Here is a 14,148-nt window from a genome sequence, read left to right as displayed (position 1 = left end):
AAGCCCTAAATAGAATAAAGAATTTTTCTTATGTGAATCAAAAAAGAACACAATAGCTGCTCTTTAACAGGCAGTCCACATGCTGCCACAGTAGTACTGCTACCCCAGACACCCGCTGGTGGGCAGGGGAATGCATTTCACCTTGATACTGCCTCAGGAGGCATGGAGATTGTTCTGGAGTTTGAGTTTACTGCCAGTTTGGGGTATGTTTGTTTTACACTACACAATCAGCAGAATCTGGTAAAAAATTGCCTTAAACCAGTTCAACCAGTTTCAGATTATTTGAAACAGTGCTTTTCATGACAAAATATATTCCTCACAATATAAAGCTGGGCATTAAATCCATATTCTTAGGCAGTTATTATGACTTACTGTAGTGACAGTAATGAATGTCAGACAAGCAAAGATTAAAGACAAGGTAAACAACAGACTTCAGCTTTAACTGCATTTCTCATGATCAGTTCGTGTAAGGAGTAAAAATGCCTCAGACAACTCAAAGGATGTAGCAAAAATTATAGTGTGCAGTTTTCTGAAACAGGCACCAGAGCTCAACACATTGAAGCTAATTTCTGTGTCAACTTTAATTCCTCACAGATTAGTGCCATTTTGCACAGCTGAAGCACCAACTCTACGCAGTGCCAATCACACAATTTTCTCAAGCTTCCAGTAATATGAACTTGCTGCACAAACTGCAGCTTCTCATTAAAATTATCAGATATAAATTAGTCTATGAGTGTGTTTTTCATTTATTAAAAGGCTTAAGCATTTTCAACTGGATTTTTTTTTCAATCTAGTGAGTCTTTCAATAGTGTTGAAACTTACGTACCATAAACACATGCAGGAATTCAACAGACAGGAGTTCCAAACAGGAGTCTAGATTTGCATTTTACCTCCTTTTATTTGCTTTGAGAAATAAAAATCCTGTTTTCCCTGTATTCTGGTAGCATTCATTCATTTATTAATCATTGAATTAAGAATTTAATAATGTAAACATCAGGATTCACCAATGTCACATGCTTACACTTGCTAAGAAGAGCTTTTCCTCCACCTTCTTAATGGAATGTAGAGGCCAGTCTTGAGGAATGTGATTCAACTGAGACTATTTTGCAACCTTTGTGAAAAAGAAAATTCCACACTTTCTTCAAGATTTTGCATAAATGAATTCGTAACACTTTTTCGGTATCAAAAGTGCTCTACATGATTATTTTAAGATTAGAATTCAAAACATTAAATTCTTAATATGAAACACAGTTGTCTCTTTCAAAGGGTCACACAGCTAACTCAGCAGCACCTGACAGACTACAGGCATCTTATTCTAAGTACAACAGAAATGCATGGGTTCACCCACTTTATAGCAGATCACCTTGAGGCTAAATCCCTATATAGGAAGCATAAAAACACCTACTACCTTTAAAAAAACATTAGTGTTGATAAACAGGCGAATTGTGTTCCATTTATTTTACTTGTTAATTACTCTTACGAAAAATGCCCTTTTAAGTAGCCCTCTATGGCCATACAGCTGTAGACAATTGATGCTGCCAAAAAGACTCTTTCAAAGCTTTAAACCTGAACCAGTTCTTCCTGGTGAAACCTCTAATTTTGGTTTGAATACAGCAGGCCTATGCTCTTGCTTGTTAATTATAGCCCTAAGGGCTTTCTTTCCTTTTAAATGGACTTCCTTTCTCTTCATATTGAGCCCATTTCTGTTGCCTTTAGTTATCACCACTAAGTTTATTATGAGCTAGCCATAATCCCCAAGCTACTCTTCATTAGTCTATACTTCAGTTTTCTCCCCTGGCCACTAAGCAAACAACCTTGTTCCAGTACCATATTTCATGCTTTCAGATCCCAGGTCATGCTTTGGTATGCAGCATGGCACTCACCTTACTCTCACTGCAAGAAGCAGAGCAGGCAAGAGGCCAAGAGCTGGCAGAGGGCTGACTTCGCTCTCTTCCCCTCGCCTACCCACCTAGTCTGCTGTTGCCCTAACTTGTTTACCATAAATACTACTGCATGGAAAAAGATAAACAAAATTCCAAATCCACAACAAAGTTCACACCAGAGCAGTCTGATAACTCCCTGTACTTGGTTTCCAGGCAAATGCATGAAATAACAGCCTTGGGCCCCAGTCAGACTATCGTCATGTAAGAGGCTGACAAGGGAGCTTCTGCATTTGTTTCTGTAAATCATGGTATAATGAGTATGGCAGATCAGCCACCAAAGGACAGACTAGAGGAAGTCATGCTCTTCTCCTATTTGCAGTTCAGAGACTATGAACAAATATCACAAGACATGTAGAAAAGCATTTTACAGGCAGCACTACAGGTCTAGGGCAAAACTAACTTTCTAATTCATGTCACGTGAAAAGAGCAGGAAGTGCTGTTGTATGTTCTGCTTGCTGAGGCATAAAAGACAAAAAGATACAAAATACTTGGGTTGCTAGATGTGATTCATTTTAGAGTTTTTAACTTATTTGAAATCATATTGGATGAACTATATGAATGGATACTTGTTAATTGAATCATGTTTCAAAAAGCTTCTTGATTTGAACCAGATCACTCAGGGACTAACACACAATTCAGTTTAAGTGAAGTTCCACTTATTTAATTTACAGCACTAGGCACTGTAGGGCAGCACAAACCTGTTACTACTGCAAAAATCTTGATACAGGAGATGGAAGTCTAAAGTGTGGCTTTCTACAATGGATGTTGATCACCTGTGATCCATCTTTCACTCAGCTCTTGTGTGGAGTCTCTTAATATGATTTGGCTCAAAATAAAAAAAACAAAAACTAAACAATAGCCTTGGTACAACTGAAAATGTGCCAAAATACATCTGAGTTACAAAACATTGGCTTTGAAGTCTTTCTAAGGAGGGTGGAAACTGAAGTAGATAAAATTCCTGAATTTTTCATCTGTTACAGATTCTATAGACATTGCTAATAAATTTGAGATATTTCAAACAGACAACTAGTAATGTTTCGATCACAACTTCATCAACTTTAAATGTCTTTACCATCTTCAAAATCAGAAATACTCTGAAACGCAACACAGCTCATTTTTCTGTCAACAAATGGCCTCAAGAAAGCAAAAACCATCTTACCATCTAGCTAAGTAGTGTCTAAGACAATTATGTCACAACTTCCAAAGGCTCTAAAAAATCAGCAAGCACCTTGCTATCATGATTCTTTGTATTCTGAAAAAGAGCATGCTGTTACAACTGGCTGGCTGTTGCAACTCTGCCAAATAGAAGCAGATGTGACAGGTAAGCTTTCCAATGCAAAAAAAAAATAAATAAATAAATCATGATATAGAGTCAGAATATATTAGGTGCAATTTGCTTTAACTATGTATTTGCCACTATGAAGTGTTAAATAGCATGGAGACAGTCCCACAAATGTTCTCAAGGGGCAACTCAGTTTTAAGAACTGATGCTAAACAGCTCACTGAGAGCAAACTTCCATCAGCTTTAATTACTCCCATCACACAAAACTTTGAAGCAATCTCAAGATTGAACATTTGTTCATGTACTAAAAGAATAACTCGAAAATCATGAATGTCACCTTGTGGTGACACCTGTCACCACTACTTTTTAATAAAAAGTATTACTATGAAAAGACAGCATCCCATGTTCCATTTTATGTTCCCTTAAGCTTCTCTAACCTATATCTCAGTGAAAAGAAAACCTTTCTAGAAAATATGTCAAGTGTTGCAAACTCTTATGTCACTACCTGCTCTAATGTCACAAAGATTTACAAAGACATTTCCAAAAGTCTTGAAAGATACTGTTTCCTCTGTGCTTGTCTAGCCTAATAAACAGTAAAACATGTTTTACCATCCCACTCCAGCAATGGCAGGAGGTGACAAAACTGTCCAGTCTGTGAGAGACAGGACAAATCCCTGTTCAGTGATCTTAACATCCTTAATTGGCTATTCTTCTTGTGAAAAAGGAACGCAAGCTGTGTACGTGAGTTGACAACCAGCTGACTTGAAGCATTCTAAGAAGTATATTATAAAATCCACTAATAAAATTCATTGCCTATTACTCATTGAGCTATGTATCACATATTTAAAAAGGCTTTAAACTAACAATCTAGGCCACCTGTTACCACACACAGGAATATCTACACTTAGGAATATCCACATTAATTCAGACTTTGGTTGGGAAAATAAACCGGTTGATGCATTTTGTTTACCCTTTAAACTGTTCTTTCTTTGTGCTTTTAAAACAAATAAAAAACCCCAAAATATTTCCCCCTCAAATGAGTACTTGCCAGTATTCTCAATTTTTTAATAATTTTCTTTTGCATCCACCACAATCACAGAAAATAATATCAGCAAGGAGAATTCACACTATTTGCCTGACAAAGATCTTTGACAAGCCATTGAGGATTCTGTTATGTTGAATACATAGAATCAAAACTTGAACTCTATCTGTTTGGATATGAATAATGTTTTGATCTCAATAGTCTTAGAACTGGAACCTTTAAAAAGGCAGACAAAAATAACCATAAATGAAAAGTTTCTCAAGATCAAGATTTAGAAGAATCTATGTGTGAAGAGCCTGCACAGAGAATAAAAAGGTAAAACTACAGAAAGCCCAAGTATCTGAGTAGACTTACAGAATTTCACTTTCTTGCTAGAGTAAGTTGAGGCTTTTTCATTAGGTGCAATTACCATTTCATTGACACCTCTCTTTGTAATCATCAGAAACTGCTCAAAATATAAGAAAGCCATTTAAAAAAAAAATCACATTCCAGGAGATTACACAACTTCCCTCAAATAAATTTGACGTTCTTCAACTCCCAAAGCATACTTAAATTCTTTGTCTTTAAATAACAAGAAAAAATGATATTTTATGAGTACTCACCACCGTCTTCAACCAAGAAATGAAAAATGTCACTGGTGGCATTGTCACCTCCTCGTAAAACATAACATATCTTCATATCATCAATATCAGCTGGAAATAGGAAAAATAGATTTTAAATTATTAAACTAGGAAACCTTTTTTAGAAAAACTTGACATATATTAAATAGTTTAGCTTCAACAACAGAGAGGTTAAGGTCCTACAGCAGAACTGAGAAATTCCAGTTTAACAGTGTTGAAGTTTTACAGATATTCATTCTCTCTCCCTTCACTTCCCCCTCCCCAGTGCTTTTTCTTTTAAGCCGTATTTACAAAATGAAATGAAATGAAATTTAAAAACATGACACTCAGAACTATTCCATATTTTAGTGGTCCATTTTCTTAAACAGAGGTGTATCTCCACAAGGATATTGATATTGATTCTGTCATTCTTCAACCTGCAAAGTATTGTAGAAGACAGTTACAGTGATTGACTGTTTTAAGAACCCAAACAGATGCAATTAAAGTAAACAGAAATTACTTCAGTAAGAAAAAAACCCTGATATACAATTTTGAACCAGCAGTTACCATAAAATATGTAAAAGATAAATATTTGTTAATATTGTCTTTTTCTTGTTTTCTTGAGTAGTGATGAGAAACATGCATGTACATAAAAACTAATTTTTGACACTTTCTTTGAAGGACTGCTGTTGGCAAAAAACCAAGTCTGATACATTTTTCAAGAAAAAGTGGTAGAAATTAATCACATTTAAGTGGAGTTCAAGTACCATCCAAGTTTTCCTCTGATGTTAGGGTGGATGCATGAGTAAAAAGAAGCTAAAAGCACTTTTGTTAGAGCTTCACAAAATCTTCAGTTCCAAAAGTAACCAGACATCTCTGAGCACAAACAAGTTAAGAGCATTAGCAGCAAATATATGTAACTGAAGAATCTCTTCCAAAAATGTTTGAAAGTTGATCAAAACTTCACAGGGCCGTAAAGAGGATGCAAACAAATACCTCTTCATGCCAGTGAAGCACATAAATCTTTCATCTGGCAAACACACAAGTACTCAGCTCTGTTCATGTGGGTAGTCTTATCAAAATCCATGGATCCAGCATACATAAAGATAAGCACTTGAACTGGTGCTTGCAGGACCAGGGCCACCTCATAAGAAAGAAAGGCTGCTTGCCACCCAAAGACCTTAATTTTGTCAAAATAATTGCAAAGAATGTCTTCTCTTCTGTTCCTTAAGAATATGTTTGGAGTCACTTGAGCAACTCTATGCTTTCCTTCCACAGCTGATTAGGTTATGCTAGCTATATCAAAACTTGCCTAGCTATAAGAACAATTCATAACCGTGTAACTACAATGACTGATAAAATTAATTTTACACTGGAATTCTCCAAGATAATTTTGAAATACATCAAGCATAATTTTCTATTTCAAAAAATATAATTATCCCTACTAGCAGAAAGCTGCATTCTAAACAGTTGCTCTGCCATCTCATTCAGTTACAGGAATCTGAAAAAACAGACTGCTCCTGCTGCTTGCACACAATGAATCTTGTTACCCTACTCAGAGTGGTCAGGCTCCCTGTTCATACAACCACAGGCACAAATCCAAGAAATGGGAGTTTGAGTATGGACTTCACAAATGAGCAAGCAGCAAATTTATTTTTGCATGACATCCTGAAGAGCCTCATTTGACTTCAAAGTTGCCCCAGTTTTGAGTAGAGATAGGATCAAATGACCCTGAGAGGTCCCTTCCAAAATAAACCGGAAGACTCTAATGAAGTTTTACAAGCCCCATAAGAGCCCACACATGTTGATGAAACTGGAACTATTCAGCATTTTGAAAGAGCTGGCACATGACAGGATAAAAGGCCTAAAGAGATGGGAAGATCAAAACAAAAATTAAGCATGTTATAACATGCTTATATTTGACCAATAGTCAATGCAGAAGCTACACAAAGTCCATTGCAAAATCTGTGCTTACACTGGGATCACAATGAATGGGACAAAAGAGGGTCTTGTTAATTTCTGCTCTGAACATTACACAATTATTTGTCTCAGTGTAGCATAAGCATGACCTTCTCAATGGCCAATATTATTGAACAAATGTGTATTTCTTAAAAACACTCTTCAATCCAACAAGAATGAAGAGTGCTTAAGGTAGTACTGTCAGAGAACCTGTGAAGTTACTCCACTTTCTAGAGACCCTCACTAGCTTTAAAACCATCCTTTCCTAAGGGTTGCATGCTTCTTACCCAGCTTGGGCAGCCCCAGGATATTAAGACAGCCTCGAAGTCTTATGCTTGGATGGCCAATTCAAAGCCAAGTAGCAACTTCATTTTAGTCATCAGACAAATGTACACCTGGCCACGGGGGGGAATGGAATATATACCTCTCCCAAGTGCTTCCATCCTCAAAAAAAACCAAAAAAAAACCACCAAGGGATATCAATGTTCCTCTGCTTTCAAGGAACACCTGTTCAGTAATTCCACATTCTTCAATGCCAGAGAAAACCCACAAAAGTAAGTGACAATCTATTTATTGGCTCACTCCCTTTCTCTTTTGTTTCTCACTTATTCTAACAACACCCTCAATATTACTCACAGTTCACTTCTGAAGCCTTACATTTAAGGAACTGTGGTGGTCTGCAAAGCTTGAACAGTTTGGTCTCTTCTCATCCTCTTTTTTGCACTAGCACTGCAAAACTTAAATTGCAAACTTCACCAGGCCTATTTCAAAGACTTGGTGTATCTGACAAGAATATTGCTACCATCAAGACGGTAACATGGATATGTACCAGTATGGGCTCTATGAAATGAAACACAGCCAACTGCAAATGTTCACCTCAAGCCTTTCCACATACACAGCTCAGCCTGGTTGGGCCCCTTTAAGTGTCCACGCTGTTGGTGCTGCTGGCTGATTCCATAGCTGTAGAAGGCTGCAAAAAATCCTAATTTCATTGTTAGTTAACTAGCCGTTGAGTCATTGAGCCAAAGTAACATGGAAAATTCGCCAGAGAATAGCTAATGCTCCCATTTCAATTAAAGTTACTTCACAGCCTTGGGTTAAGGCTTTATTTCAGAATATATGACACGTGGTTTTTGCCCTATTTATATCACTGAATATTGTAGTTTCATGTAAGAAGTAAGTACTACTAACACAATTTTAAAATGTTTACACTACCTTTTAATTTACCACAAACACTTTGTGGTAAAGATTTGTGTAATTAAGGCAACAAATGCACTCATATTATTTCCCACTGGTGGGGAAACTATTTTGCTTTTACAGTTAGATGTGCTCAGACTGTACACCAACCGATACCCTAGCCATTAGTTAACAATAGCTTGGCCATTCCCATAGCATTTCCTAAATAAAATTGGTTAAAGAAATCACTGTCTCTTAAGATGTACAGCCCAATTCTGTTATCCATATTTTTATCACTGTGACTGACAGAAAGTGCAAATTGTGGTTATTTGGACTAAGGTCTCCAAAGACATAAAGCTCCTTTAATCAGTGTTTACCCAGCAGACCACATTTCCTGTTTAAAGCCATCATGAATGTAATAAAAAATAGAAAGATGCAAAAAATTATGAAGGTATTATAGATAAGCTCTTTGTTGTAAAGTTTCTCCCATCAATTACTATAGAGTTTAGCACAAAAAATAATGTTTCCAGTGATCTAAAGAAAGCACATGAAGCATTGTAGTACCTTGGGTGAACTGGCTGATGCTATGGTTGCCTTTCCCCAGGTGAATCAGGAAGCCATGGCGTGGACCCTCTGTGATTCTGATCTTAAGAGTAACATGCAAACTGTCCCTGTCTTCCACTTTGAGCACTTTGTTGGTAATCAGAAACCCAATGTGACCTGTGGCCAGAACACGGAGAGTCTGAGCACCCTTATTTATTACAACTTGAGGTACACTGTTGTCCACAGCCATTATGCGAATCTTCATAGTCTGAGGTTTCCTTGTTTCAAACACAGTGTTGGGGAAAACATAGAAATCAGTATGAGTGCCATCTGTAACAGTGAAAGAGAAACTATCCTCAACTGATTCTGAGCCATCATGTTTGTAGCTGATTAGATTTTCATTCAGATCTTGTTTAGTGAAGGTGGTGACTCGTTTGGAGTTATTGAACATGATCTGGCCATGAACTGGTATTTGAGTGATGACAAATCTTAGCAGTGCATCAGGTGTGTCTCTGTCTTCTGCAGACAGTTCAAATGGGGTTATCAGTTTGTATTCATTTTCACTCACCACCAGGTTATGGATTGTGACAACAGGTTTCTTATTGTCCACATCACTGATAGAAATTCTGAAAGTACGAAACACAGGGTTATAGCCATCAGTCACCTCAAACTCAAAGCTGTCCATTTTCACCTCGTCTTCCGAAGTATGAATGTAATAGACTTTATTGCCTGCTAACAGGAGTTGAGTGAAAGTAGAGATGGGTACCCCAGGCTGATCTGTGCATTCAAGATGACCACGAACAGGTGGTCTGGTAATGGTGAAAACTAAGTTCTCATCTGGACTATTCAGGTCACTGGTACTAAGCAAATCAGTAGTAAGGGTTACCTTCCCTCCTTCCTTCAGAGAAACTCCTTTGCTGATGACATCTGGGAAGACAATATCAATGCTGCCTATTGTCACATAAAAGTAGCGGTCAATGAGAGGATTTATTCCATCTGTCACATCAAACTTGATAAGATCACGAACTCCTTGTTGGCCAAAATGCACATATCGAATCAAATTTCTATCCACTTCATCTTGGGTGAAGTTCATTCCCAGGGTGATATTTTCAACTTCACCTGAAGGCTTTATTCTCTGTAAGAGGCCCTGTCCGGGCCCGTAACTTACAATGTATGTCAAGGTTTTGTCTTCAGAATCAAGATCAGTAGCCTTCAATATTCTGTTATTAATAGTTTTAGTTTCCCCCATCTCAATCTCCAAACCATCATTGATGGCCATTCTGGGTGTCTCATCATCTACAGGAATAACCATGATGGGTACCATTTTCCTAATGGTGTGTCTACCATCTGTGAGTTGCACCTCAAAACTGTCCGCCCTTGTCTCAGAGTCATCATGTTCGTAGAGAATGTTGGAGCTCTCTGCTATTTGATCCAAGGTGAAGCTCTCCACTAGGACAGTTCCATTGACCAGCTGGTTCACAATGTGGCCATGCCTGGGAAACCTGGTGATTGTGAACATTAACTCATCCGCAGGGACATCCGCATCAACTGCATTGAGGATAGGGGTATCAATAACCAGGCTCATGCCTTCCATCACAACAAACTCTCGCAGGAAGATTTCAGGCTCTTCATCATTGATTGGCTCAATAACAACAGGGAAGAAATGCCTCTGGGAAAAGTTAACGCCATCTGAACAGCGCAAAGCAAATCTGTCTTCAACAGGCTCTACACCCTTATGTATACTCTGGACATAAAAAATATGCCCTTGACGGAGGTCCTTCAAGGTAAAAGCACTTATAGCTATACCTGCCCTGGATTTTTCAGATCCTGGGGCAGGAGAGATGTTCTCTACATACCCAGACGTGGGCTGAGCAACAATTGTGCATAGTATATCATCACTAGGAGTATCCACATCTTCAGCCCTGAGGTGAGCAAGAGTAATGACCCGTTTATCACCTTCCATCACCATGAACTGCTCCCCCACAAAAATTTCTGGAGCTTGACTGTCAACAGGAAGAATGGTCACCAAAACTGAAACTCCTTGAACAACATTGCCCCTGACACGCCACTTCTCTGAGAGGTCAGACAAGGTAAGGTTGAAAGCATCCTCCTTGGGCAGAAGGCCTATTTCGCCACCAGTGTGAGCATATACCACAGCACCATCCAGCAGATCTCTCTGAGAGAATCTCTCTGCAGGCACCCCTTGAACCAGGATGCTCCCATGCTGAGGAGGATCCTCAACAATGAAGGTCAACATAAAGTCATCTGTATCCTCATCTGTGCCCTGAATGACATTAGCAGTGATTTCAGCAGCACCATTCTCCAGCACATCTAGGTAGGAACCAAGAGTGCCTGGGGGTAATCGTAGTGTAGGAACCTCATCATCAACCGGGTGCACACTCATTTTTAGTGTGATGGGCACAAAATGAACCCCATCACTCACATCAAGCCTGCAGGTATCACTGCTGGTCTCAGCTCCACTGTGCACATACACCACCCTCCCTTGTCTGATATCCTCCAGGCCAAAGACACCTCCTGGAACCAGACTGTACCCAGAGAGCTGCAACTGGCCATACCGAGGAGCCTGAGTCAGGATAAACCTGAGACGGGCAAGTTCAGTGTCTGTGTCACTGGCATCCAGCTCAGCTGGACTAAGAACATGGCTGCCTCCCTCAGGCAAAGTGAAGCCAGTATTAGTGATTTCAGGAGGCTGATTATCCACAGGCTGCAGGTAGATGGTGAAAGTCCCTTTGGCTGCATTGCCAGCCGCATCTTGCACTTGATACTGAAACTGAATCAAATGAGGGGCGACGCCCAGCTCTTGCTGTGGGGGGCGGTAGGAGATCTTGTGATGGTTGATCTGGGCTTGGGTGAAGTGCGTAACTTCCACAGAGTGATCCTCAGTCAGCACCAGGGATCCAAGGCGCCCTCCGTAGGCGTCGGGAGGGTGGTTGGAGTCGGTGTCAGTGGGGGGCTGGATTACTGTGTAGCGAAGTTCACGGTCCCCTGAGTCCTGATCTGTGTAACACAAGTGCTTCCTCCGCAGGGGGGTCACCTGCTGCTCTGCAACTACTAAATGCAGGCTGCTACTGCTATGGAGCTCTGGGGCTAATCTGTCTACAGGATGCACCCTGATCACAAAAGTCTGCGGTCCAGAGCGGTTGGGTGGGTCGTTGTCATCCTGGACTCTAAAGATGAACTGGTCCAACACAACCCCAGGGCCAGGGCTGTGAGCCCCAAAGTGGTGGTAAAAGAGACGCCCTTCCACAATGTCCTGTTGCAGCCACTCTCTCACTGGCTTTTCATAGATGAGGGAGCTCCCTGCTACACCTGGAACCTTCCTCCAAGAAAAGCCCTCCTCTGCTTCCTCCTCTTCCCAGCCAGGAGGTGGTTGTGCTTGACGGAGCAGGAGCTGCCCAGCCGTGGGGCCAGACTCCACTGTGAAGAGCAGGATGGCATCCTGCGAGTCAATGTCAGTGGCACTAAGAGCACGGGTGGTGATGGGCACTGTTTCACCCTCAGCCATGGCAAGACCTGTGTTAGCATTAAGTAGGGGTGGCTGGTCATCAGTGGGCACCAGGGTAATGGGGAAAAGGAACTCAACACGGTGGCGAGAGCCACCATCTTCCAGCCGCAGCACAAGGTTGTCACTGAGTGGAGACTCGCTGCCGTCGTGCTGGTAAATGACTCGCCCTGCTGCCAGCTCAGCCACTGTGAAGTGCTTACGAGGGGCAGCAGGTCCTGGGGTGTCCTCCAGGAGGGTGAGGTGGCCATGCCTCAGCCCTGCCACCACACTCACCCGCACTTGCTCAAGGTCATCCTCATCACTGATCACCAGGTTGGGGCTGGGACCTGGGCCTGAAAGAGGCCTTGACTGCCCCTCATAGAGCACGAGACCAGTGTTGCGGGTCACCACAGGGGCCAGCGTGTTCATGGGCTTCACCACAATCACGAAGGCAAAGGGCTCTGAGGCAGCGCCCTCCGGGTCCAACACTTCCAGTTCCAGCTCAAAGAGCCGCTCCCGATCAGAGTCCTCCACGGGTGGCTGATAGGCAATGCGCAGCTCCCGCACATCCCGCTGGCTGAAAGAGGTGACAGGCAAGCTGCGATCGTCCGTGCTGACCATGTGGCCTTGGCCAGGACCAAAGGGAGAGGTGATGTTGAAGAGCAGTAGATCGGGTGGTGACTCAGCATCCTCAGCTGACAGCATGTCAGGCGTGAGGGCGGTGAGCACAAACTGGTCCACCTCCATCATCAGCATGGCTAAGAAGCTAGGTTTGGGGGCCACGTTCTCCGTCCCGGCGCGGATCCGCACCAGCACCTGGAAGTACTCTCGCTTCAGCAGCGCCCCGCCGCCCGCCGCCTCCCGCAGCTCGGCCACCAGCGGCACCAGGTCGCGGTTCGGGGAGCCGCCGGCGGCCGTGTGCCGGTAGCGCAGCCCCAGGCGCAGGAACTCCTCGCAGTCCCACATCAAGGACGGCATCGGGCCGCCCCCTGCCGCTTCCCCGCCCCCGCCCGCCGCGGTCGGCGGGTAGTTGAGGATCTCTCCGTAGCGGGGCAGCCCGGCCAGCAGCGGCAGCAGCCCCACCCGGCAGCGCTGCCGGCCCGGCTCGAAAGCGAACTCCAGGCTGCGGGCGTCCAGCGGGTTGCTGGTGCCCCGCAGGCGCTCCACGGTGAGAGGCAGGTTGCGGGTGACGATCTCCAGCTGGGTGAAGAGCACCTCCACCTCCAGCACCAGGGGCAGCACCAGGGCGCGGCTCGGCGAGTCGTAGCGCAGCTGCAGACGGACGCGGTCCCGGGCGGGGCTGCGGCCGCCCAGGTGCGAGTACTGCACCTCGCGGGCTCCGAAGTCGCAGGGGAAGCGCCGGGGGCTCAGGCGGCCCGGGCGCTGCCACAGCGGGTCCTCGTCCAGCACGGTGAGGTGGCAGCGGTCACCCGGCTGCACCTGCAGCACCAGGTCCCGCGCGGGGTCCAGCCAGGCGGAGCGGCCGAGGGGCACCCGCAGCCCACGGTTGGCCACCACCACGGGGGCCGCCTCCGGCGACCACGGCGAGGAGACCGCGGCGCTGCTGCCTGGCGGCGGCTCCGCCGCTCCAGCCCAGGCGCAGCCGACCACCAGCAGCAGTAAGCCGGCCAGCAGCCGCCGCGGCCCAGCGGGGAGAGGCTGCATCGTCCTTGTCGGCGGAGCGAAGTGTCGGGAACCTCCGCCAGCGGCCGAATCGCGGCCCCAGTTCTGCCACCGGCACGGCGCCGCTCAGCTCCGCGCACACGCTGCGCTCTGAGCGCGCCGCGCTCCGCTCCCGAGGAGAGCCCCGCAGCCCGGCAAGCCCCGCCCCGCGAGTCCGAACGGCCAATAGGCACCCGCGGGGGGAGAAGCCGCCATGCACGATTGGACAGAGTTGCGTGCCAATCATGCAAGTTACGAGAGGGGCAGGGCTCCCTCTCCCTCCTTGCCGCGGCCGCCCAACAGGTTGCGGAGGCGAAGGGTCGGGAGAGCCCCGGGATGAGCCCCGGCGGTGCGGGAGCGGGAGCGGGGCGGTGGTGGGCACGGGCTGTTCTGCTGGTACCAGCCGCCGCGGAAAGAGAGCCCTCCTGTCAGAGGGC

At 44.2% G+C, this 14,148-nt stretch overlaps 1 protein-coding gene across 1 annotated transcript in view; it reads right to left on the bottom strand.

Annotated features, from left to right (window-relative positions):
- FREM2 (FRAS1 related extracellular matrix 2) overlaps positions 1 to 13,714 on the bottom strand; it is a 116,426-nt gene extending 102,712 nt beyond the window's left edge. Inside the window, exons 1-2 of the mRNA XM_062487651.1 lie at positions 8,566 to 13,714; positions 4,870 to 4,959 (exon numbers count right to left, since the gene is read on the bottom strand). Coding sequence (XP_062343635.1) covers positions 4,870 to 4,959; positions 8,566 to 13,714 — 5,239 coding nt within the window. The remainder of the gene's footprint in view (positions 1 to 4,869; positions 4,960 to 8,565) is intronic.
- Positions 13,715 to 14,148: the final 434 nt, after the last annotated feature.

The sequence above is a fragment of the Cinclus cinclus genome, chromosome 2 (genome assembly GCF_963662255.1).
Source record: "Cinclus cinclus chromosome 2, bCinCin1.1, whole genome shotgun sequence".
In the NCBI taxonomy this organism is placed as follows: domain Eukaryota; kingdom Metazoa; phylum Chordata; class Aves; order Passeriformes; family Cinclidae; genus Cinclus; species Cinclus cinclus.
Note: the sequence above shows the minus strand (reverse complement) of the source record. Positions and strands in the feature narration are given on the sequence as shown.